At 41.5% G+C, this 23,890-nt stretch overlaps 1 protein-coding gene and 1 long non-coding RNA gene across 3 annotated transcripts in view; one reads left to right on the top strand and one right to left on the bottom strand.

Moving 5' to 3' along the window:
• The window catches only part of c6.2 (complement component 6, duplicate 2), a 29,879-nt gene extending 7,913 nt beyond the window's left edge, over nucleotides 1-21,966 (top strand). Inside the window, exons 5-22 of one of the 2 annotated variants that reach the window (XM_026174462.2) lie at nucleotides 11,136-11,155; nucleotides 11,746-11,851; nucleotides 12,223-12,379; nucleotides 13,072-13,216; nucleotides 13,295-13,436; nucleotides 13,971-14,109; nucleotides 15,594-15,791; nucleotides 16,109-16,352; nucleotides 17,022-17,144; nucleotides 17,252-17,418; nucleotides 17,505-17,730; nucleotides 18,398-18,566; nucleotides 18,742-18,853; nucleotides 18,944-19,076; nucleotides 19,317-19,511; nucleotides 20,469-20,556; nucleotides 20,758-21,002; nucleotides 21,087-21,963. In XM_026174462.2, coding sequence (XP_026030247.2) covers nucleotides 11,136-11,155; nucleotides 11,746-11,851; nucleotides 12,223-12,379; nucleotides 13,072-13,216; nucleotides 13,295-13,436; nucleotides 13,971-14,109; nucleotides 15,594-15,791; nucleotides 16,109-16,352; nucleotides 17,022-17,144; nucleotides 17,252-17,418; nucleotides 17,505-17,730; nucleotides 18,398-18,566; nucleotides 18,742-18,853; nucleotides 18,944-19,076; nucleotides 19,317-19,511; nucleotides 20,469-20,556; nucleotides 20,758-21,002; nucleotides 21,087-21,265 — 2,788 coding nt within the window. In that variant the 3' untranslated portion in view covers nucleotides 21,266-21,963. Of the gene's footprint in view, nucleotides 1-11,056; nucleotides 11,333-11,679; nucleotides 11,852-12,222; nucleotides 12,380-13,071; nucleotides 13,217-13,294; nucleotides 13,437-13,970; nucleotides 14,110-15,593; nucleotides 15,792-16,108; nucleotides 16,353-17,021; nucleotides 17,145-17,251; nucleotides 17,419-17,504; nucleotides 17,731-18,397; nucleotides 18,567-18,741; nucleotides 18,854-18,943; nucleotides 19,077-19,316; nucleotides 19,512-20,468; nucleotides 20,557-20,757; nucleotides 21,003-21,086 lie in introns of those variants that run through there. The other variant, XM_026174461.2, reaches the window with a different exon arrangement.
• Nucleotides 18,668-19,104, bottom strand: LOC145430093 (uncharacterized). The gene is made up of 2 exons (XR_013910504.1): nucleotides 18,964-19,104; nucleotides 18,668-18,872 (listed from the first exon to the last, which is right to left on the bottom strand). It is a non-coding gene; the product is annotated as an uncharacterized LOC145430093 (long non-coding RNA).
• Nucleotides 21,967-23,890: the final 1,924 nt, after the last annotated feature.

Raw genomic sequence — 23,890 nt, 5'->3', positions numbered from 1 at the left:
GGTGATATAAAACTGGCTTCACTGTGGACAGTGACTCTGGTGTTCTAGCAAATTCCAGTTCATGATAGGTTTGAGCCTTGTTGGTTCCTGGGTTTTTTAAAAGTCATCAATGGTTAGATTTTCTAAAGCCTCCAATTAGAGTCCAGAGTAGGTGAAGAAGCCTAGTTCCCCCTCAGACCATTGGAATTACAATATAAAAAAAAGTTTATTATGAATTGTGTTATTACTGGGGTCCAACATGTTGTCTACCAAAGCTTAAAAGTGAGACATCTTTGATTTTTGTGTTTGTTTGTTTGTTTGGGAAGAAAACAATCTTTGTGTTTTTACATAACGGAAGCTAACAAATGTACATATTCAGGCTATGCACAGGCAAAGTCAGTTTTCAGCTATCTCTAGTGTGCTTGTGTCAAACTGCCATGGTTGAATGTGTCACAATGTGAGGCTGGTGAGTCTCTGTATACCTGTGTGGTGTAGGTTAAACAATTCATCTACAGCCTTATGGCGCATAAACATAACTGGCTCCTACGATATTTGCATTCCTCTTACTGTAGAAGCTAAAGGATTTAGAATTTATTCAACTATGTGTGTGTAGGCTTAAAATAAGCTTTATACCAGGAAAGAATGAGCTGTTTAGCACACTTCCTGAATTTTGCCTTTTAGATTTCATCAGCCTCTTTGTTTTTCCCCCCTGATATGTGTATATGTTGATGCTGACAGTGTTTTTCTAGGAGAGTTTTACTGAAGTTTAACCTCCAGCAGATGATGGTTTTGTAATGGCTTTGGTGGTGTTTTCAGCAAGGGTGGGTCAAATGTTCCATTGACAAACACTTTAAAGCTGCCATAATGGTTATTCAAGATGGATGTTGGTTCCTAGTTGTTTAGAAATGGTTCCAGATACCTGGGAACTTGAATGTGACATCACTCCCACCTAGCACCTACAACTGGTAGTTCCTCTGGTAACTTGCAGAATGAGAGCAAACAGGAGTTGTTTTTGGTCTTACCAAGGCAAAAGCCATTCAGGTATCACTAGCAATACAGCATAATACTTGTGGTTTTGCACTACTGCAGTAAAATCATGGATAAAGCCTGGTCAGTGCTCTCTGAATGGCTTATTTAGGGAGCCACAAATACACAACAGTGGCAGTACAGATCAAAGGTTTTCTTTTCTTGCAGGGCAACTCAGGGTTGCCGGTGTTGCTTCGACTTTCCAAGTGGGAAATGCGAGTTGGTGTTCTAGATTCAAATTCCAACTGGCAACTTGGAAATTCTGATTTCTGACTTATTCAGAAACGTAGAACAAGAGACTTTGCCAATTTGTTTAAGTCTACACTTCTCTTTCTTAGATATTCATTGAATTCGTTGGACATTCCCAATCAATACTCTCTTTACTGAGTATTGGTCAATCAAGTGAGTGCTGTCCTTTTTTATGCTGGCAAAGAGAATCTACCAGTTGTAGTTGGTCATGATCACTGACTGACTGATTGCGGTGTCCTACGACAACAGCTTCCGGACACCTATAATGCCGTGCTGAGATGCATTCCCAGGTGATTTAACCACCATTCAAACACTGACCCATGTGACCTTACCAACATGATGGGAGGGTTGGGCACCAACTCACAAATCTCCTGACAATATGCAAACATGCCCTGCCATGTCTGTGTATGTTGGAGCGACCTCCAAGGTGGCAGTCGGACTAGAGTTTGAAGTTGGAATTTTTGAGTTCCCAGTTTACTTTTTCAACTGGAATGCCACCTGTCAATTCAGATAGCCCCACCAACCCCAACATAGCAATTCAAGCTGGTGCAGTGCATGTAAACAGTAGTAAAACTGTAAAAATTGTAGTCTGTCACTGTCTTGTATTTATGATTTGCCACGTGGAGAGCATTGACCAGGCAAAACCAAATCCCGTTTTTTCTTTTTTGTGATGTAACTCCCAAGTTCTGATATTTAGGAGGTGACCTCTGACGGTGGACTTTCTCTGGCTGTGATGGAAACAAGATAACATGTTTGTTTATTGCAGATGACAGCAGCTTGTTGAATCTGACTCCTCACCCACTGATAAGGCAGAGGAAGAGACGCTTCCCTGGACTCTGCTGCATGGTGTCCGGCTAAGAGTGTGACAGAAAAGGACTTTCATTTTAATTTGTTTTATTCAATAATGTATATTTATTTAGAGGCACTTTAGTATTATTTAATCCCATCTTTCATTTTTTTAACCAATATCTGAAATTGTAATCTTGCAGTATCTGTTACCAGGTTCTATTTTTCCTCGTCATCTTGATATTTACTGTTTCAGACTTCTCAGCTCATGTGTTCAGGCAGCTTTGGTGCTTGAAGTTTCAGGATTGATTTTTCAAATGTATCTTATTAAGACATTTATCTTCTAAGCTCTATATACCTGAGAGCGCGTAGGCTAACTGTTGGTAATATTGCTTTGCCATTCTCAGATTCAGGTTCCATCTTGTTGGGCTTTAAATACAGAGATATTTTTCTGGTGCTATTTATGACATACAGAACCACTGGGTGATGTATTAGAGCACCAGCAGGTCAGCCCAAAACAAAGGGCCCACCGTCAGCCACACCCTGCTCCGTTTAGATTTTTTTCTAACAACCTGAAAGTGTGCACTTAAAAATAAACAGAAAGGAAATCCAGCAACAGCCACTATCAGATACTAACAAGGTAAAACACAAAGATGAAATAATGCTAGCTTCAGTTCACCAGTCTCTTCTCTGCTCACTCTGTTCCTGTTTCACCAACACCGCACAGAGCAGATGCACATGGTGAAACAGAGAGCAGAGGAGAAACCAGAAACAACATGTCCTAAATTAAGTAAATGTCATGAATAATTTTTTTTTTATTTGGTTCATTAGAGCACTTAATACTGCACTTTGGCCAGTATTCACCTTGTGCTGCCATCAGAGTGTTGGCAAATTAATAACTTTGACCAATAGCAGTTGGTAAAGATTGTTGCATAGAATCAATTTACACTTGCTAAATAGCGTGTACGTTATTTTTCAGGTCTTAAATTATAGCATGATGTCATGCTTAAAGACTTTAAAACAGTTTCATGCTGTAAAATTATTTTTATAATTAGTGTTGTAGAATTAAAGAAGTATTTTCCTGGGGGAAAAGGACACAATTGAAAATTTAGCTATCTACTATAAGCCCAAAATTTGGAAATTGTTTTAACCCCCTTTTTATTTTTGCAATAATGTGGAAACCATTAAATGTAACACAGGATATGAACCCTTATCACCCAGATGAAAGTCCCTTAATTGACCTAGCTGGCTAAAAGTGCACTACTTCTCCTAAAAAAGACCCATGATTAGCCAAAGTCATCAATGGTTAGATTTTCTAAAGCCTTCAATTAGAGTCCAGAGTAGGTGAAGAAGCCTAGTTCCCCCTCAGACCATTGGAATTACAATATAAAGAAAGTTTATTATGAATTGTGTTATTACTGGGGTCCAACATGTTGTCTACCAAAGCTTAAAAGTGAGACATCTTTGATTTTTGTGTTTGTTTTAGGGGTGCAACGATACACAAAATTCACGGTTCGGTTCGGTTCGATACTTTGGTGTCACGGTTCGATATTTTTTCGATACAAAAAAACTCTCACATGTTTAAGCTGCGGGAGATTTCACTTGTCATGTTTGCATAGTAAGCTAACAATTAATAAGACGATGTCAGAGGAATTGGTGCACAAATTATCATCACTCACAGATCAGTGCTGTCGCTCTCTATACACAGTTCGCGCGATTGCAAAGTGAAAGCAAAAAAACAAGCGCAAATTCAAACACGATTTCAATATGTCACATATTGACAGTGGCTCACCCAATGACATAATTACCCAGCTACATTTCTGAAAGAATGCAAAAGCATTGACATATATTTTTCCTTCCTACAATAGCCCGACAGGCAGGGGAGAGATAGCCCCGGGACGTCCGGCTAGCGATATTGCGAGCCCTGTATCTGATTGAGGAATCACTCATCTTTGGAAAAGAGAGTTTATTACAGAGAAATGTCTCTTTCCAAAATAAAAGCTATACTATCCGCTTCTTCTGGGCTATATTCTCAGCAGCATATTATACATATCAGGTCTCCATAAGGAGAATCCTGTGCTAACAGCTGTCTAAATGACTCGGCTAAAGTTTGTAGCATGCATGCTTGTTTTTGTCTTTGCACTAGGATGATGTCGGTGTAAATGTGCAGTCATATTCGTTGTGTTCCCACTAGTGCTTTCAGGTTAATCTCGTTGAAATAACCTTAACGCCACAACACGGCAAATCTCCGTTAACGAGCTACCCTATACAGAGGGGCTAGACGGCCAACACGTTAACGAGCTAACTGCGCTAACACACTAGCTCCCACCCATGTAATTGAGCATTGCATGGCACATCCAACATACTGTTTTACTTTAGTCCATGACTCGCTTACCTTCAGGGTCATACGTCACATGAAAACCAAAATAATTCCAAACGCTAGATCTGAATGAGGGTGGGGAGGTCCACTTCTGTCTCGCTAGCTTGCCCTGCGCTCTTCCTTCTGACCATCCTGTCTGTGTTGAGTGCTCAGTGAATCTGCGTTCGACTACTCCGCCTAGGCTGCACTCTCGAGCCTAGGCGGAGTAGTAAAATGCAGATTCACTGAGTGCTCAACACAGACAGCATCGTCAGAAGGAAAGTTGATAAAATAAATTACAAATTTTGTATTGTTCTTTTTTTTCTCCCCTTTGGTTTTCTTTCTTTCTCTCCCCCTCTTTCTTTCATTCTTTCCCCCTGTCCTATCCCACAGTCATGTCTGTCCCGTTTGCAACTGAAAATAAAATAAATTCATAATTATAATAAAGGTCAATCAAATGGACCAATATGATGATCCACTTAAAATAAATCCTCTTGGCATCTTTCTTGGCCTCAAGACAACAATTCTGATGGCTATAGATCCAAACGGGACACAAAAAAAAAAAAGAAAAAGAAAATTGAAAAAAAAAAATTTGAAAAAAATTGTATTGTTCGATACATATGCGTACCGAACCGAAAGCACTGTATCGAACGGCTCAATATCGATACGAATATCGTTGCACCCCTAGTTTGTTTGTTTGTTTTGGGGAATTTTCTTCCCAATCTTTGTGTTTTTACATAGCGGAAGCTAACAAATGTACATATTCAGGCTATGCACAGGCAAAGTCAGTTTTCAGCTATCTCTAGTGTGCTTGTGTCAAACTGCCATGGTTGAATGTGTCACAATGTGAGGCTGGTGAGTCTCTGTATACCTGTGTGGTGTAGGTTAAACAATTCATCTACAGCCTTATGGCGCATAAACATAACTGGCTCCTACGATATTTGCATTCCTCTTACTGTAGAAGCTAAAGGATTTAGAATTTATTCAACTATGTGTGTGTAGGCTTAAAATAAGCTTTATACCAGGAAAGAATGAGCTGTTTAGCACACTTCCTGGATTTTGCCTTTTAGATTTCATCAGCCTCTTTGTTTTTCCCCCCCGATATGTGTATATGTTGACGCTGACAGTGTTTTTCTAGGGGAGTTTTACTGAAGTTTAACCTCCAGCAGATGATGGTTTTGTAATGCTTTGGTGGTGTTTTCAGCAAGGGTGGGTCAAATGTTCCATTGACAAACACTTTAAAGCTGCCATAACGGTTACTCAAGACCCCTGGAAGATGAATACTAACCATTTTCCTGACTTTACCACTGTTTTCAGTTTTACAGTTCCATTAATATCAAGAAAAGTCCAAATCAAACATATTAAAATGTACAAACTATTTAAATAGGAAGGATGCAACAAGAAATGTAATGTCTGGAAGTGTGTCCAGGGGATAAAGCCAGTTGATGTCCATGAACGTTTCTGTAGTCCCATTCTCTGGCAAAGTCACTATTACCCTATAGTAACACTGTCACATTAGAATAAAGTGTTACTCTAGTTTTAAGAAAATCCATCCATCTATTTTCCAACACTTATCTGTGTTTGGGGCACGTGAGCAGCGGTCTAAGAAGAGATGCTCAGACTTCCGTCCCCCCAGCTACTTCCTTCAGCTTTTCTGAGGGGACACAGATTCATTCCCAAGCTGGAAGAGACATCTCTCCAGCATGTTGTCAGTATTGCCCTGGGCATAGGGTAGGGACATAAATCAGCTAGGAAATAAACAGCTTTGCTTTCAAAGTAAAGAAATGCATCATAAAATAAAAAATTAAAAGTAAATCATTTTGTCATTTTGCCCTTCATCCTAGTAAAACAACAAGAGTACTGAATCCAGTTTTGTGTAAGAATGATGTCTTTTAATATCTTGAAAAAATATCAAACTTCCTTTCATAATATTATAGTTATAGTTATTTTCCTAGCTGTTGCACTAAACTAAGCTAAGCTGTCAAGGATGTATTTCATTGAGTAATCTGGGATGTTATGCACACTGAAGCCTCTAGGGGACACTAGCATTATCAGTCTAAAAGAATAGTTTTGACGGGAAGAAAATATTAAAAAAGCCGCACACACAAACACGCAGACAAAATCCATATGAAGCATTCTACCAGAGCCATTTTCCTCGCTGAATGTAACGGTCACCTGTGTTGTAAATTAGTGTTTGTGCTATTTATTACTTTAATGTAACATTGGTGGTGTTTCAATTGAGGAATGCGACGTTTTATTTTTGTCAGGCATGTGCTTGACTTGTGTGTAGTTACCGTGTCCTGCAATGTAGAGAAACACAGCTAAACTTATGTACAGCCAATAGGACATTTTATAATATTAATAAAGTTTTATATACAAGATGTTTTTTGTTTAATTTCTAACCTAAAATGTTTTAATACTTTGGGCAGCAGACCAATTTGCTTTCTTTCTATGAATGAAACGATGAGGTGGTAAGTATGACTCCGTGTTCTTAGATTACCTACAAAGCTGAAATCCAGATGTGCTTAGCTTAGTTTGACATAAAGAAACTTGCTAATGCAAGAAAATCCATGTGTCTAGATGATTAAACATAATTGGAGCTCAAATGCTCGTCAGTGAGCCAATTATCAATTTTTTATCAATTTACTACACCAGTAAAAATCTCCTTCTGAACCACCTCCAACAGTGCGAGAGAACAGGGTAAATGGTCTTCAGCCAGGAGCCACCTCTCCCTGCTGGTTCACTCCCTACCGTTCATTTCCTGGACTAAGATCATTGTCCCACAACTTATCATTCCTCTGGAGCCAGAGCCAAAAGCTCCCCTGCTCTGCCTCCTACATAATACCTTGGATAGCTCTTCTCCTACTCTTGCCACCCATGACTCCAAGAGATTTCAGGAAATTCTATGTGGATCTTCCAATGAAACGTCTCTATCCATCTTCCAATGGGAAGATCAATGCTCTCCACTCTGCTTGTTAGCTTGCTGCCAGGAGCTCTTTTCTCTCAAAAGCTGCCTCTTACAGAAACTCAGCTGTACTACGGACCAGAGCATGATGTCTGGATGCAGTGATGTTATGTTGATCTCTCTGGGGAACTTCAACTGCCTGCCAAGGGCTGCTGTAATTTACCAATTACCTCCTAATGACAGAAGGGACCTCAAATGAATGGGACAGCTTGGCACTTTACTTCCCTGTCGGACAAACTTGATCAGCTGCTGGGATGTGATTGGCTGGCCATCTTTTCATCTGGTCTGACATTTGGTCTAACAAAGAGAAGGAGAGAGAACCTACCCAATATAGGTGTCTTTAGACTGTGGGAGAAAATCAAAGTACCCAGAAGAAACCCACATTGGCAAAAGGAGCACATGCAAACTCCATGAATTAAACTTCTCCAATTATACAGCTGAAAACAACGTACAGCGGGGCAAAAAAGTATTTAGTCAGCCACCGATTGTGCAAGTTCCCCCACTTAAAATGATGACAGAGGTCAGTAATTTGCACCAGAGGTACACTTCAACTGTGAGAGACAGAATGTGAAAAAAAAAAATCCATGAATCCACATGGTAGGATTTGTAAAGAATTTATTTGTAAATCAGGGTGGAAAATAAGTATTTGGTCAATAACAAAAATACAACTCAATACTTTGTAACATAACCTTTGTTGGCAATAACAGAGGTCAAACGTTTACTATAGGTCTTTACCAGGTTTGCACACACAGTAGCTGCTATTTTGGCCCATTCCTCCATGCAGATCTTCTCGAGAGCAGTGATGTTTTGGGGCTGTCGCCGAGCATCACGGACTTTCAACTCCCGCCACAGATTTTCTATGGGGTTGAGGTCTGGAGACTGGCTAGGCCACTCCAGGACTTTCAAATGCTTCTTACGGAGCCACTCCTTTGTTGCCCGGGCGGTGTGTTTTGGATCATTGTCATGTTGGAAGACCCAGCCTCGTTTCATCTTCAAAGTTCTCACCGATGGAAGGAGGTTTTGGCTCAAAATCTCACGATACATGGCCCCATTCATTCTGTCCTTAACACGGATCAGTCGTCCTGTCCCCTTGGCAGAAAAACAGCCCCATAGCATGATGTTTCCACCCCCATGCTTCACAGTAGGTATAGTGTTCTTGGGATGCAACTCAGTATTCTTCTTCCTCCAAACACGACGAGTTGAGTCTACACCAAAAAGTTCTACTTTGGTTTCATCTGACCACATGACATTCTCCCAATCCTCTGCTGTATCATCCATGTGCTCTCTGGCAAACTTCAGACGGGCCTGGACATGCACTGGCTTCAGCAGCGGAACACGTCTGGCACTGCGGGATTTGATTCCCTGCCGTTGTAGTGTGTTACTGATGGTGACCTTTGTTACTTTGGTCCCAGCTCTCTGCAGGTCATTCACCAGGTCCCCCCGTGTGGTCCTGGGATCTTTGCTCACCGTTCTCATGATCATTTTGACCCCACGGGATGAGATCTTGCGTGGAGCCCCAGATCGAGGGAGATTATCAGTGGTCTTGTATGTCTTCCATTTTCTGATGATTGCTCCCACAGTTGATTTTTTCACACCAAGCTGCTTGCCTATTGTAGATTCACTCTTCCCAGTCTGGTGCAGGTCTACAATACTTTTCCTGGTGTCCTTCGAAAGCTCTTTGGTCTTGGCCATGGCGGAGTTTGGAGTCTGACTGTTTGAGGCTGTGGACAGGTGTCTTTTATACAGATGATGAGTTCAAACAGGTGCCATTCATACAGGTAACGAGTGGGGGACAGAAAAGCTTCTTACAGAAGACGTTACAGGTCTGTGAGAGCCAGAGATTTTCCTTGTTTGAGGTGACCAAATACTTATTTTCCACCCTAATTTACGAATAAATTCTTTACAAATCCTACCATGTGAATTCATGGATTTTTTTTTCACATTCTGTCTCTCACAGTTGAAGTGTACCTCTGGTGCACATTACTGACCTCTGTCACATGGTAGGATTTTTAGAGAATTTATTCGTAAATCAGGGTGGAAAATAAGTATTTGGTCACCTCAAACAAGGAAAATCTCTGGCTCTCACAGACCTGTAACGTCTTCTGTAAGAAGCTTTTCTGTCCCCCACTCGTTACCTGTATGAATGGCACCTGTTTGAACTCATCATCTGTATAAAAGACACCTGTCCACAGCCTCAAACAGTCAGACTCCAAACTCCGCCATGGCCAAGACCAAAGAGCTTTCGAAGGACACCAGGAAAAGTATTGTAGACCTGCACCAGACTGGGAAGAGTGAATCTACAATAGGCAAGCAGCTTGGTGTGAAAAAATCAACTGTGGGAGCAATCATCAGAAAATGGAAGACATACAAGACCACTGATAATCTCCCTCCATCTGGGGCTCCACGCAAGATCTCATCCCGTGGGGTCAAAATGATCATGAGAACGGTGAGCAAAGATCCCAGTACCACACGGGGGGACCTGGTGAATGACCTGCAGAGAGCTGGGACCAAAGTAACAAAGGTCACCATCAGTAACACACTACAACGGCAGGGAATCAAATCCCGCAGTGCCAGACGTGTTCCGCTGCTGAAGCCAGTGCATGTCCAGGCCCGTCTGAAGTTTGCCAGAGAGCACATGGATGATACAGCAGAGGATTGGGAGAATGTCATGTGGTCAGATGAAACCAAAGTAGAACTTTTTGGTATAAACTCAACTCGTCGTGTTTGGAGGAAGAAGAATACTGAGTTGCATCCCAAGAACACTATACCTACTGTGAAGCATGGGGGTGGAAACATCATGCTATGGGGCTGTTTTTCTGCCAAGGGGACAGGACGACTGATCCGTGTTAAGGACAGAATGAATGGGGCCATGTATCGTGAGATTTTGAGCCAAAACCTCCTTCCATCGGTGAGAACTTTGAAGATGAAACGAGGCTGGGTCTTCCAACATGACAATGATCCAAAACACACCACCCGGGCAACAAAGGAGTGGCTCCGTAAGAAGCATTTGAAAGTCCTGGAGTGGCCTAGCCAGTCTCCAGACCTCAACCCCATAGAAAATCTGTGGCGGGAGTTGAAAGTCCGTGATGCTCGGCGACAGCCCCAAAACATCACTGCTCTCGAGAAGATCTGCATGGAGGAATGGGCCAAAATAGCAGCTACTGTGTGTGCAAACCTGGTAAAGACCTATAGTAAACGTTTGACCTCTGTTATTGCCAACAAAGGTTATGTTACAAAGTATTGAGTTGTATTTTTGTTATTGACCAAATACTTATTTTCCACCCTGATTTACGAATAAATTCTTTACAAATCCTACCATGTGGATTCATGGATTTTTTTTTTCACATTCTGTCTCTCACAGTTGAAGTGTACCTCTGGTGCAAATTACTGACCTCTGTCATCATTTTAAGTGGGGGAACTTGCACAATCGGTGGCTGACTAAATACTTTTTTGCCCCACTGTATAAAGTTCTGTTGTTGCATTTTAGTTTCTCTTATAGTGTTGCACAAGAACTATGTTTGGTGCCAGATTGTGAAAACACTTGGACAACTAAAGAAAGTGTGGGAAGACAATAAGCGTACTCCCCCCTTCGCTATCTATATCTGTCGAGTGTCAAGCACTGAACATCTGGTTTATGTCTGAGCAGCTGGGAAACTCCAGAGCTTTTTACTTCCCGTAACAAGGAGGACTTTATGTGCACTGATTGTTGTGGGGTTTTTTTTTTTTTTTTTGGTAGTTTAAAGTTTTTGGGCTCTGATTGGTCAAAGTAAGTCCAAATATCAAGCAGGTTTCCAAGAGAAATAACAGTGGGAGGTTTATGATTATTATTATTCCTGCTTTCAGGACCCTCAGAGTCACATTCAGCTCTGCCTGCAGTGCAGAGAGCATTTACTCCACTTACACTTAACGATAACATTCAGCCAAACAGGTTAAGTACAGAATTACACTTGCTGAACAGGACATCACTGGTGAGTTTGATTTTTTTTCATGTTTTTAAAGAAATGCATTTTTTTTTTTTTTTAAAGGGAAAATACATTTTGCTGAAAGCTTGCAATTCACCAGTTCACACCTGGTTGCTTTGTTCTTTTATTTCTTTATAGTTTTCACTTACTTTAGTCTTATGTTATATTCATATAATGTGTCCACTGTGTGTTAAATATGATAAAGCATGCATTTTCCTACAAAAAAAAAGCTTCTCGCTTGCATTAAAAAGGAATTTTGTCCAATTGCAAAACACCACTTATGATATTTACCTGAATGAATAAAAGGAGATTGGGGACTTTCAATAATGAGCTGGGAATTACATCATCTTCAGTGGAGGTGAAACCACTTTCAGTTCCCATGATGGCTCCCTCCAGCAGCTTGGCCCTGCTGCTGCTCCTCAGCTGCCTATCAACCGGTCTGGGCTGTTTCTGCGACCGATACTCCTGGAGCTCCTGGTCTGCCTGCTCCAGCACCTGCAACCATGGCACACAGAACAGAGCGAGGTGAGACACACACAGAGCACAGACGGTGAAACCAATATAGACGCAAGCGATAGGTGAGAAAAGTGTATGATGCTGAGAAGAAACACAGGTGAGATGCAGCATAGATATCACAAACAGGTGGGACACTCTACAGAGTGCACATGTAATGCCTATTTAATCAAAACAGATAAAATGGCATGCAGAAGTGTCCTTTTTAGGATTTCTTTCAGAAGTTTTGCTTTTTCTTTTGTTTGCTGTTAAAGCCAAAGTAATTGTGCAACACTGTAAATCAAAAATGAATCCCTTTCCTCTCCCATTTTCAACTGCTGTAGAGAAATGCACATGATGCCAGCAGATGCTGCATGTAAAAGGATTTCATGCTTTTTTGACAGGCAGTTTCGGCATGATGAATATTTCTGGAAGAGCAGCTGCTTTCAGTTATGTCAGCAATACGACAGCAGAGCTTGCAACCAGCACGCCTGTCCAATCAACTGCCTGCTCACTGATTTTGGGCCGTGGTCCGACTGCTCGCCCTGTGCCAAGAAACAGGCAAGGAACTCGCAGTCACGGTGTAAAACAGTGACTCTCATCTTAACTCTACATTTTCTCCACACATTTCTAAACGGCCACATTATTGTCCTTGGATTAAATGGACAAAAAAAATGAACGACCAAAATAAGACGGTGTTTTTGAAAGCTCTGAAAAATACAAATAAAGGGTTTTATCTTTAAGAAAAAGCCTTTCATCTAAGAAAATATTAGGTCTACATAAGATTGAGTAACATAGATGAACATTTTTACCAAATAATAAACATAATATATATAAAATAGATTTGATCAGCATTTGGGTCATACTGAGGGCTTTAGGTAACCAAATAGTTGGTTACTGGCTAAAGGGTGACTCCATATAATATCAAATATAATATTTATCCATCTGTTACTGTTACAGTATGTAGAGCTATCACTGCTGCTACATCACTGCTTGTAATAATCATGATCATTGTCATAAAAATATACCTCTATTTGTAATGGCATACTAAGGAGGAGTAATGCTATATAAATGATGAAATGAGCACTTGCCAATGCCTTACTAAGACCTTGATATTGTTTAATAGTGTGATATTTTTATAAAGTGCTGATTTGAGATTGGAGGAACAAATTAGTTTATAATGGAGGAAACTTAAAATCTAATATAATATAACCAGAATGATCACCGGCCTCATTCTCATGTCACTGGCACAGTTTCGGACCCGGTCTGTCGAGAGGCCGGCTCAGTTCGGTGGATCCGACTGCAGCCCCGAGCTGACAGAGGAGAGGCAATGCTATCCATCCACAGAGTGCAGGATAGAGTCTGTCAACTGCAGGGACAACTTCAAGTGTGATAACGGTTAGTGGTATATTAACATAAATGATATCTACATAATTGCTTCACAGTAAAAGAAATAGCTTCACATTCTTCCTGCAGGGCGCTGCATTAACTCGACACTGACGTGCAACAGACAGAACGACTGCGGGGATAACTCCGATGAGAGGGACTGTGGCGAGTTCACTGTTGTGTGTCCTGTAGAGAAGAGAGTGGCTCCAGGGTCTGACCTGGTGGGGAACGGGTAAGCTAAAGGTCAAAAGGTCACAGCTGAGATCCTGACTCATGTCAGTCCTCTTGCATTCCTCCCTCCTGTGTTCATATATTATGTTCCTCCTCCTCAGTGGTCCAGTCATATTTCTACTTGTAAACAGATAATCACCGTTTTGTTTTGTTTGAGGCTGATATCAAGCTTTGAAAGCAATTCAAATAGGAAAACAAAGCATCTGACGACTTGAAATTTTTGGTTTGTGCATAAATATAGAAGCATAATATTTTAAAAATATCACAGATAAAAAAATCCTTGAAAATTAAATGTTTAAATCTTCACGATAATAGTGAATATCATAAAAACATTTATAAACACAAAACTCTGACATAAAAATGCAGAAAATGCTTTCAGTACTTTTTATTACACTTTATTCCAGTTTATTTATTCAGAAATTTCAATATAAGCCAATAATGACATCAGCCTGTGAATGTACTTTTAGACTTTAAAATGGACTTTTTTCTTACAAGCGAATGAGATTTGACTTTCCCCCGATTTGTGTTCGTGAAGGTTTGATGTTCTCGCCCAGGAACCGAGGGGAGCAGTGCTGGACAACATGTTCATGGGAGGAACCTGCGTCATTGAGAGGCCTCCAAGCACATTACTCTACCACCGAGTTCCTTACAACTTTAAAACTTTGAAGATCAAGGTAGGTCTTGGTATTGGAGTCTTGCATTCATATGGAGCTGTTGTCACTTCCAGGTAAATAATCAGCAGTGACAGTCTTTACAAAGTCATTTTACTCGTGTCACTAAAGTGGTTGCAATAGAGTCAAATCCTACCCAACTGGCACTTAATGCAAACCAGCAGCAGCCTGATCAAGCTAACACATGCACTGCCAGGTGCATCGAGCAGCCACCTTAAGACATTAACAGTATTTTCAATGTAATCTTTAAAAAGTGGAAAAGCTGAAGTGTTCCCAGCAACTTCCACACTTGTTAGCACCTAAGGAAGCTCACATTGAGTTGTACACAACACTGCTTGACATACGTTTATATAAACTGCTTGTGCAGCACAATGTCATGATGTGACGAACGACCAAGGCTACAATCACTGCAGCAGACACACGAGTTAATGGAGCCTGTTCTTTTATTTTTATTGATCAAAGCTTGACTTTACTAAGCTTAACCCGGCAGTTCTGTGGAGCATTAGTGATGTATACCAGCAGCCCTGTCTAGGTAATTGGTAGCCCTTTATAACGTGCTGCTGATGAGCCACACTTTTCTCAAAACCTTCAGGGGTTTTTCCACATTCCAAAAAGGCAGATAAGCCACACAACCATTTGTGCACATTTATAATTAAAGCTTTCAAACAAAAGTATCCATAATAAGTACATTTGTGTTAAAACCGAATAACCCTAGAAATCCCAAATGACACCTAAAACCCCCAAGCGACTCTCCAACCAAACTTCCCACTTGAGCTCTACCAGAACCTTTAAATAGTGTTCAAACCCCGGGGACACATTTGCTCAAACACATTGTAGAAGGCAAAAGAGAGAACAGGCGCGTGATCGCTACACCACAAATCCACTTACACTAAGATCTATATTCATAATAATTGCGCAAATGCATTACCCACACTTTTCTAAACTACATAATAATAGTACTGTCTCTTTAACTTACAGTATCTGTCCACCGTACGCCAAGTAGCCACTCGAGTGCAGAATCACACAAATCATTAAAATGTTCAATAAATATATTTATAAGTATATATTTAAGATCTCTAATGTGTACGTATGTTTCTTGATGTGCGAATGGTTTCCTAAAGTGCAGAGTGCTAACTAAAATGCAAATTTCCCCGAAAAGGCATCTGCTAATCTCTAAAATAAAAATCTAAATTATTCTAGACAAATAACGAAACGCCTCTTTATTACATGTGGACATTAGAAATGATGTACAGTATTTTTTATTGGTACTTATTAAAAAGCACTTTTTGTTTAAACACTGTGTGAAACATTCAATCAAACCACTGCTGTGCTCAGCCCAACAAAACATAACAAAATGTGTTTTAAATGGAAAGGATGGTGCATTGAACGCCCTGCTATGTTACCCAAGAGTTGAACCGGTGCACCGCCTGTTTTATATGGCAGGGTTTGAAAAGTCCCAGGTAACAGATGTAGTTGTGGTTGTTTAGGTTGGAGAGCCAGAGGACTTCAACACTGAGCCTCAGCCGCTGCACGCCGAGTCCATCGATTTGAAGACCTCCCAAACGACGCCTGGCAGCAGCACGCAATCTCAAGGCTTGTTTTTCTTCCCGATCTTTTTCTTCAGTGCATCGTCTAAGTCGCACTCCGATTCTAAAAGTGAAGCTTTTGAAGCTTCAAAGAAGAAGGTGAGTCCAGAAAACTGTGGGATGCACTCACAAGTTTGACATGATGTAGTTTTGAGAAACCCAGATTCACATTATGCTTTCCCTCATTTTCTAATCATAGATGTAATGTTAGAAGGAGAAAGAAAAGAAAAGGAAAGAAAAGAAAAGAAAAGACACGATGTTTACATTGTATAAAAAATGACCGCATTAGTAGGATCTGAAACACAGTCCCCACAAAGATAAATAGGTCAACATGTGTGCAGGAACACATATTTCTTTTTTATCTGTATTTTTCCCCTTATGATCTTCTTATTTATTTATTGGATGTTCTTCTGTAGGACTCCAAGTTTATCAGAGTGAACCAAGTCCTTCCTGTGTCAACATTCAAGATTCGGGACCCGGGGGACCTCGTCCTGTCACAGCCCTTCTTACAGTTCCTCCACGCCCTTCCTCTCGACTACAACTACGCACTCTACAGGGAAATCTTTCAGCGCTTCGGGACACACTACTACAGCTCAGGGACATTGGGAGGCCACTATGATCTGCTGTACCAGTACAGCAGAGAGGAGCTCAAGAGTTCAGGTACAACAGCACAGCCTGGTGGAAAAAATGGAAAATGCAGCACTGGGCACATACAGTAAACTGAAAAATTAATTAAACACTAAAAACTGGAAAGAAAAAAAATGAAGGAAACACTCAAATACCACAGTACAACACAAAGTCAGTTAAGCTTCAGGGATATCAGGTCTGTCCAATTAGAAAGCATAAAGCACTGTGAGGGCATTTCACCGGCTTCAGTGCAAATGAAATTAACAGCAAGTGCACTAGAGGAGCAACAATGAGACATGACATGTCACACAGCCAGAGTTTGACACAATGACTTCCACGTGGTTATTTGTGAATTTTTCTGACCAGTCTGTCAGAAACATCCTTCGGTGGCTCCTGTGCTCACAGCCCAGCACCGTGCCTCTTGACTGGCATTTGCCAGAGAACACCACAAATATTTTCGAGCAAGTCTAATTTTTTTTTGTACATCTGGTTAAACGAGGCTGAGTAACCATTCCTCCAGTTTTACCTCGCTTTCATCCTGACCTTTTTCTTTATATTCTCAACATATAGGGGAATGGTAGAAATACGCTTTGACCTGTTCACTCCTCAGAAACAACACGTTGTTGTCTACAACATAAAACACACAACAGCTTGTTTTGATTTCCTGCATTTCTGCATTTCTTGCTCTTTTTCTCTCTGTAGGTGTAACTGAGGAGAGCGCGATAGACTGCCTGGGCCGAGAGACCACCTGGACTATCATCCTCTACACAGAACACAGGCGTGAAAACCGATGCTCTAACAACCGGATGACTCAGAAATATGAAGGTAACAATAATACTATATTTCTGCCTCACTGCCTCAATAGAGAGCATTGATTTCGTTTCTACCGTGTTATCTTCTTCACTCTTTCCCTGCACATTTCTTTTGTCCAGGCTCATATGTTCAGGCATCGGAGAGGTCTTTCTCCATGGTGAAAGGAGGTCGAGCTAGAGAGGCAGCAGCTCTGGCCTGGGAGAGGCAGGGCGCCACTCCGGATAAAATATCCTTCAAGAACTGGGCAAAGTCTGTCCTCGAAAACCCTGCTGTCGTCGATTACAAGGTTAACTGTAGTATTCTTTCCTCAAGCATCACAGAAATAACCATCTACAAAAAATCTTGCACTTACATCTGAGTCGGCGTGTCCAGCTGCTTCCTCTCATAGATCTGGTTCATGGAATTCCTTGCGCTTCCACAAAGAGGAGGCACCTGAGGAAGGCCCTGCAGCAGTACATGCAGGAGTTTGATCCCTGCAAGTGCGCTCCCTGTCCCAACAACGCCAGGCCTGTTCTGTCCGGCACAGAGTGCAAGTGCGTTTGCCAGACTGGCACCTATGGAGCCAACTGTGAAATACGGGCTCCTGATTACACTTCAGGTATATCTGGTGCTCACCAGGTCTAGTTATAAAAACACTGTTGCTGTGTGATGTGGAAATACTTTGAATTTAAAGTGTCCTTAGTGAAATAGCATTGATATAACAGTGGGTTATTTCACAGTGTTCATTAAAGTGAAAGCCTGGGGGAAGGAACTGCCTCTGTGGCGGCTGGTCTTGATAAACAGTGCTCTGTAGCGTTTGCCTAAAGGCAGCAGTTTAAACAATTTGGGAAGATCTGCAGACTTGATTGTCCGTTGCAGTCTGGCTCTGTCCTGATGTATGGCGAAATGAAGCTTGTAGGCTAAAGCGCTTCGAGAGGTCAGTGAGACTAGAAAAGCACTGTTTGACCGGCAGTCCAACATGAAAAGATCCTGATCAGTGACGGAGCTGAAAATGAGGATTTTTTGTTGTTTCTGGTTTTTATTTGTAGACCGAGTTCTGCTAGTCAGTCACATTTTTTTTATTTGATTAAATCTAGAATATCTATTCTAATATGCCCCTCATTTTCTTAGGATCAACTTCTTATTTTGAACTTTGAATAATACTTCAGGAACTGCTAGCGAGTCTCAAAACCTTGAAGCAAACACAGTTAAGATGAAACACAGATTCTAATCAGGTTTTACTAACATTCACACTGGAAACATTATCTGCTTTGCTACATCCACAGAGGCGGTGGATGGTTTGTGGAGCTGCTGGGGGTCGTGGAGCAGCTGTGGAGCCTCCATGAAGAGACATCGGACGAGGCGGTGCAATAACCCCGCCCCTCTCAAAGGAGGACAGCCCTGCAGTGGCCCAGACAGACAGGAGGAGGCCTGTCACATCTCCATCTTCACAAAGTACTGTTTTTATTTTATATTTCAGTATAAGGAAAAGTTCTGTCAACCTTATATCTTCGCTGCTTTTACCCTGACACATGGACATGAGGATACACTGCTGCTCCTGTACAACAGCTGATTGTTTATTTTGACTATTCAGAATTACTGGACGATCTGATTTGTGTCTCTCGTTCAGACAGGAGACCTGTGACAATGATGACGACTTCACGATAGGCTGGAGGGACGAGCTGCCACCTGGTGTGCAGGGATGTCTGCGGCCAAAGAGCCCTGAGAACAGCTTCCTCCGCGTAAAACCAGACACACAAGCTGAAATGCGTCAGATTATGACATGTGCTTTATATAGACGCTCATATCTGCATTACATTATTTTGTGACAGAAAGCGAAGCAGTATTATACCTTTGGTGAGGACGAGGAGTTTGAGTGTGTCACTGGGTTTGATCTCGACGGTTTTCAGTACATCAACTGCCTTCCTGATGGAAGCTGGAGTCAAATAAGTGGGAGATGCATCAGTAAGTCTGTTTTCCCATTAAACCAGTCCACAGTTATCTTAGTGGTTTGCTACAATAGTCCTTAACGCACAAAAAAATGACAAACTGCTTAAGGATTGTGTGTGTGAATGTGTGTGTGAATGGATGTGTAAAGCGCTTTGGGGTAATTAGGGACTAGTACAGCGCTATACAAATACAGGCCATTTATCATTTACCAAAGATTAGCTGCGCCTGACGTCTATGTGATCCTGTAACCTTTAGGGAAGATTTGCCTTCCCCCTGACATCCCTGATGACACAAGTCTGTCTCCCAGCAAAGACGAGTACAGAGTGGGTGAAGTGGTGCGTTTGAACTGCAATGAGGCGGGACTGCAGCCGCTGCCGCGAGGTTTCTACAAGTGTGGTGACAGTCTCACCTGGGAGCCCCCAATACCTGCTGAACTGCGCTGCACTAATGGTACACTACACTGCTGGAGAAAACGGGGACCCTACTGGTCAAATTCTGATTTCTGACCTGCACTTTTCATTCATGTGTATTATTCATTAGATAAACCTCTGATTGGTTGGAGATACTCACCGGTCAGTGAGAGCAGGTGGTGATGGTTTTAATGAATAAAATGACATACACAGTTCTGAAGCTTTAGCTATTTGACAAGATTTCATTAAAAAACAAAACAAGTTCCAGTAAGCGGCCTTTAAAAGTAAAAAAATCGTATCTGATTTGAAGTTTGGCAGAGGTTCCATTCAAGATCAGCTGCTCAGTTTTGTGCACCCACAGTGAAAAACCTCTTTTGCAGTTTTTACATTTTCCAAAGCCACCCAGTCAGATAGATTGGAAACTTTGGCAGGACATTCCCAAATGGTCAGAAGATTGAGCCAAAAACTGATTTTCAGTATTTGTCAAAATCTGATTGTCAAACATATCTCTCATGAATTATATCAAGACATTTTGAGCCAGAAAGAACATGCCAAACACAAGGTAGAAGTTGTAATGAGTTTTTGGCAAAGTGAATTTTATTTAGCTATCCTTTATTTATCGATGTATGGAGGCTCGTTGAAAACATTGAAGTAATTCCAGGCAATTATCTACAAACCGCCGCAGCGCTGGTGGACATCTGGTCGTTTCCCAGAGGAGAACCGTGAACAACAAATTGGCTAAATTTAAAGATTTTGGATTTTTGTGGACCTGTTCTCAAAACTTTTTATCTCAGATTTCAAATGAGAACCACATGTGTAAATGAGCAGTTTTGTTAAAAATTTGGCATATTTACATCAAAATTTTTACACCTTGATCTTTTTTGTTTTTACTTCTGAGTAGTTTAATCTGCTATAAATGATCATATCCATTAACCTGCTGACATAGTTTCTGTGGACAATACTTAGTTTATGCTGTTTCTGTATGTGCTGTGTGTAGAGGAACCATTTGTTCCTGATGTTCAGTGTGGTCCAGGACAGGTACTGCGAAACTCTCGCTGTGTCTGTGTCCCACGGGAGAGCTGCCTGTAAGTATTTACGAATGAACTGGTCACATTTGAATGGATTTTTCCATATAATGTATGCACTTTTACTTTTACAACAATCCTCTTTGAATGTTTGAAATGTGATTGACAGCCCTGTGTGTGTGTGTGTGTGTGTGTGTGTGTGTGTGTGTGTGTGTGTGTGTGTGTGTGTGTGTGTGTGTGTGTGTGTGTGTGTGTGTGTAGTTCACAGCCGGAGAATCTCTGCATCCTGAACATAGACCTCGGCGTCACAGTGTCAATGTCGCTCTGCTCCTTCCAAGCTGGTCGTTGCCACGGTGACCCGCTGTTCTTCGTCAGCAAAGCTGCGTGCGACGCGGGCACTTTGGACAAATTGGAGTGGGCCATGTTTAGGGCCAACATGTCCTCTAAGAGCTCTGTTCAGGAGCCTTGTGAACTTGACACTTGCTATGAGTGGGAGATCTGCTCTGGTGAGTTTCACCTCACAAGACCTTTAGCCTAACAGTATGAAGCACAAATAACTGACCTAATGTTAACTCACGTCTGTCCCGCAGTGTTTAAGAAATGTGAGTGCAGAGCTGCTCGGGAGTGCCCCAGAGTGAAACAGCACACGTTCTGCATAAAGCTGACCCGGCTCCAGAGGACTCGCAGCATGGACCTTTGCTCTATGGCCGCGCTTAAATGCTCAAAGTACGAGTTTGAAATTCTCAATGAAGGCCAATGTGAGTTGTGATGACGCTTTTAAAGCTTTTCTGCTGCATTATACTCAGCAGCACCTAACACTGAATGTTGTGTTTAAAACTGCATTCAGCACATATAGTTTTAGACCTCGTTGAGCACCACAAACATCAATTTAAAGACATAATAAACAACAACATGGTGTGAACTTTGACATAAAAAATGATTTTCAAAAAAGAAAGAAATATTACACAGTTACAACTTTTATATCTGGTAAAAGTAAAAAATGAAACTCCATTTCCAGGAAATGTTTATGAGATTAAGAGGTGCTTTTAAGACTTGCATCATCATAACTTCCTGGTTGAAAAATATCTGCTTCTTCAGTTTACACATTGAGTGAACATGCCTGTGAGCACAAAATTTGGGGGAAAGTTAACAACCTCTCCCAAAGGGGAGCAATAGACTAGGCTGAATTGCAGGTTAGAGTGAAAAACCACGGCGAGCTTCAATGAGCTCACCTTTACTTTGTTCTGAGTCGCTGTAATGGCCTCTGAGTTGCATGCCTCTCATTAGCCTATGAATATCAATAGCCTCACTTTAGTGATACTCTATAATGAATGAAGCAGTTTAAAAAAATCTGACTTATGTGTGAAGGAGGAAGAAAGCAGCAGCAGTCTGTCAGTCAAATCTAATTCCAGGTATTTTTATCCTTGCTAAATGTGCTTCACGTGCAAAAATAAAAACATAAAATTGTAACTTTGTTTTCATTTTCTCCTGCACTACTTTCTCATCCCTTGCCTTTTTTACACTGCAAATTAATGTGACTATATCAAATGGCAGCAACTCCGTGCACTTAGGCAGTTTGACATGCTGAGGTATCAGAATAACTCTCAAAATCAGTAAAGATGCCGAATTAAGTGACATGGAAGGATTTATAGAGAATAATAAAAAAAATAGAAAATAGTTAAATAAATTTAAAAAATGACTTGATGATGTCAGAGATCAGAGGAGAATGGCCAGACTATTTTGAACTGAGCGGTAGTAACAATAACTCAAATAACTGTTCACTGCAACGAATGTATGCACAAGACGATGTCTGCATGCACAACATGTCCAGCCTTGAATGAGCAGCAGAAGACCACACCAGGTACCACTCCTGTCAGGTAAGAACAGGAAACTGAGGCTACAGTTCCACCAAAATTAGACAATAAAAGAAAAAACACAGCCTGATCTTATGAGTCTTGATTTCTGCTGAGACATTTGGATGGCTGGGTCAGAATTATGTGTAATGGCTCCACCAACAGCAAAAATAAGTCCTTAGATTGTATGATACAGTAACAAAAACGTTTTATTAACTTTCCGTATGTAACTAAAACAAGCAATTAGATTAAAACATTTGTGTGTACAGTGGGGCAAAAAAGTATTTAGTCAGCCACCGATTGTGCAAGTTCCCCCACTTAAAATGATGACAGAGGTCAGTAATTTGCACCAGAGGTACACTTCAACTGTGAGAGACAGAATGTGAAAAAAAAAAAATCCATGAATTCACATGGTAGGATTTGTAAAGAATTTATTCGTAAATTAGGGTGGAAAATAAGTATTTGGTCACCTCAAACAAGGAAAATCTCTGGCTCTCACAGACCTGTAACGTCTTCTGTAAGAAGCTTTTCTGTCCCCCACTCGTTACCTGTATGAATGGCACCTGTTTGAACTCATCATCTGTATAAAAGACACCTGTCCACAGCCTCAAACAGTCAGACTCCAAACTCTGCCATGGCCAAGACCAAAGAGCTTTCGAAGGACACCAGGAAAAGTATTGTAGACCTGCACCAGACTGGGAAGAGTGAATCTACAATAGGCAAGCAGCTTGGTGTGAAAAAATCAACTGTGGGAGCAATCATCAGAAAATGGAAGACATACAAGACCACTGATAATCTCCCTCGATCTGGGGCTCCACGCAAGATCTCATCCCGTGGGGTCAAAATGATCATGAGAACGGTGAGCAAAGATCCCAGTACCACACGGGGGGACCTGGTGAATGACCTGCAGAGAGCTGGGACCAAAGTAACAAAGGTCACCATCAGTAACACACTACAACGGCAGGGAATCAAATCCCGCAGTGCCAGACGTGTTCCGCTGCTGAAGCCAGTGCATGTCCAGGCCCGTCTGAAGTTTGCCAGAGAGCACATGGATGATACAGCAGAGGATTGGGAGAATGTCATGTGGTCAGATGAAACCAAAGTAGAACTTTTTGGTATAAACTCAACTCGTCGTGTTTGGAGGAAGAAGAATACTGAGTTGCATCCCAAGAACACCATACCTACTGTGAAGCATGGGGGTGGAAACATCATGCTATGGGGCTGTTTTTCTGCCAAGGGGACAGGACGACTGATCCGTGTTAAGGACAGAATGAATGGGGCCATGTATCGTGAGATTTTGAGCCAAAACCTCCTTCCATCAGTGAGAACTTTGAAGATGAAACGAGGCTGGGTCTTCCAACATGACAATGATCCAAAACACACCGCCCGGGCAACAAAGGAGTGGCTCCGTAAGAAGCATTTGAAAGTCCTGGAGTGGCCTAGCCAGTCTCCAGACCTCAACCCCATAGAAAATCTGTGGCGGGAGTTGAAAGTCCGTGTTGCTCGGCGACAGCCCCAAAACATCACTGCTCTCAAGAAGA

Source organism: Astatotilapia calliptera, chromosome 7, assembly GCF_964374335.1.
Source record: "Astatotilapia calliptera chromosome 7, fAstCal68.1, whole genome shotgun sequence".
NCBI classification, from domain to species: domain Eukaryota; kingdom Metazoa; phylum Chordata; class Actinopteri; order Cichliformes; family Cichlidae; genus Astatotilapia; species Astatotilapia calliptera.
Note: the sequence above shows the minus strand (reverse complement) of the source record. Positions and strands in the feature narration are given on the sequence as shown.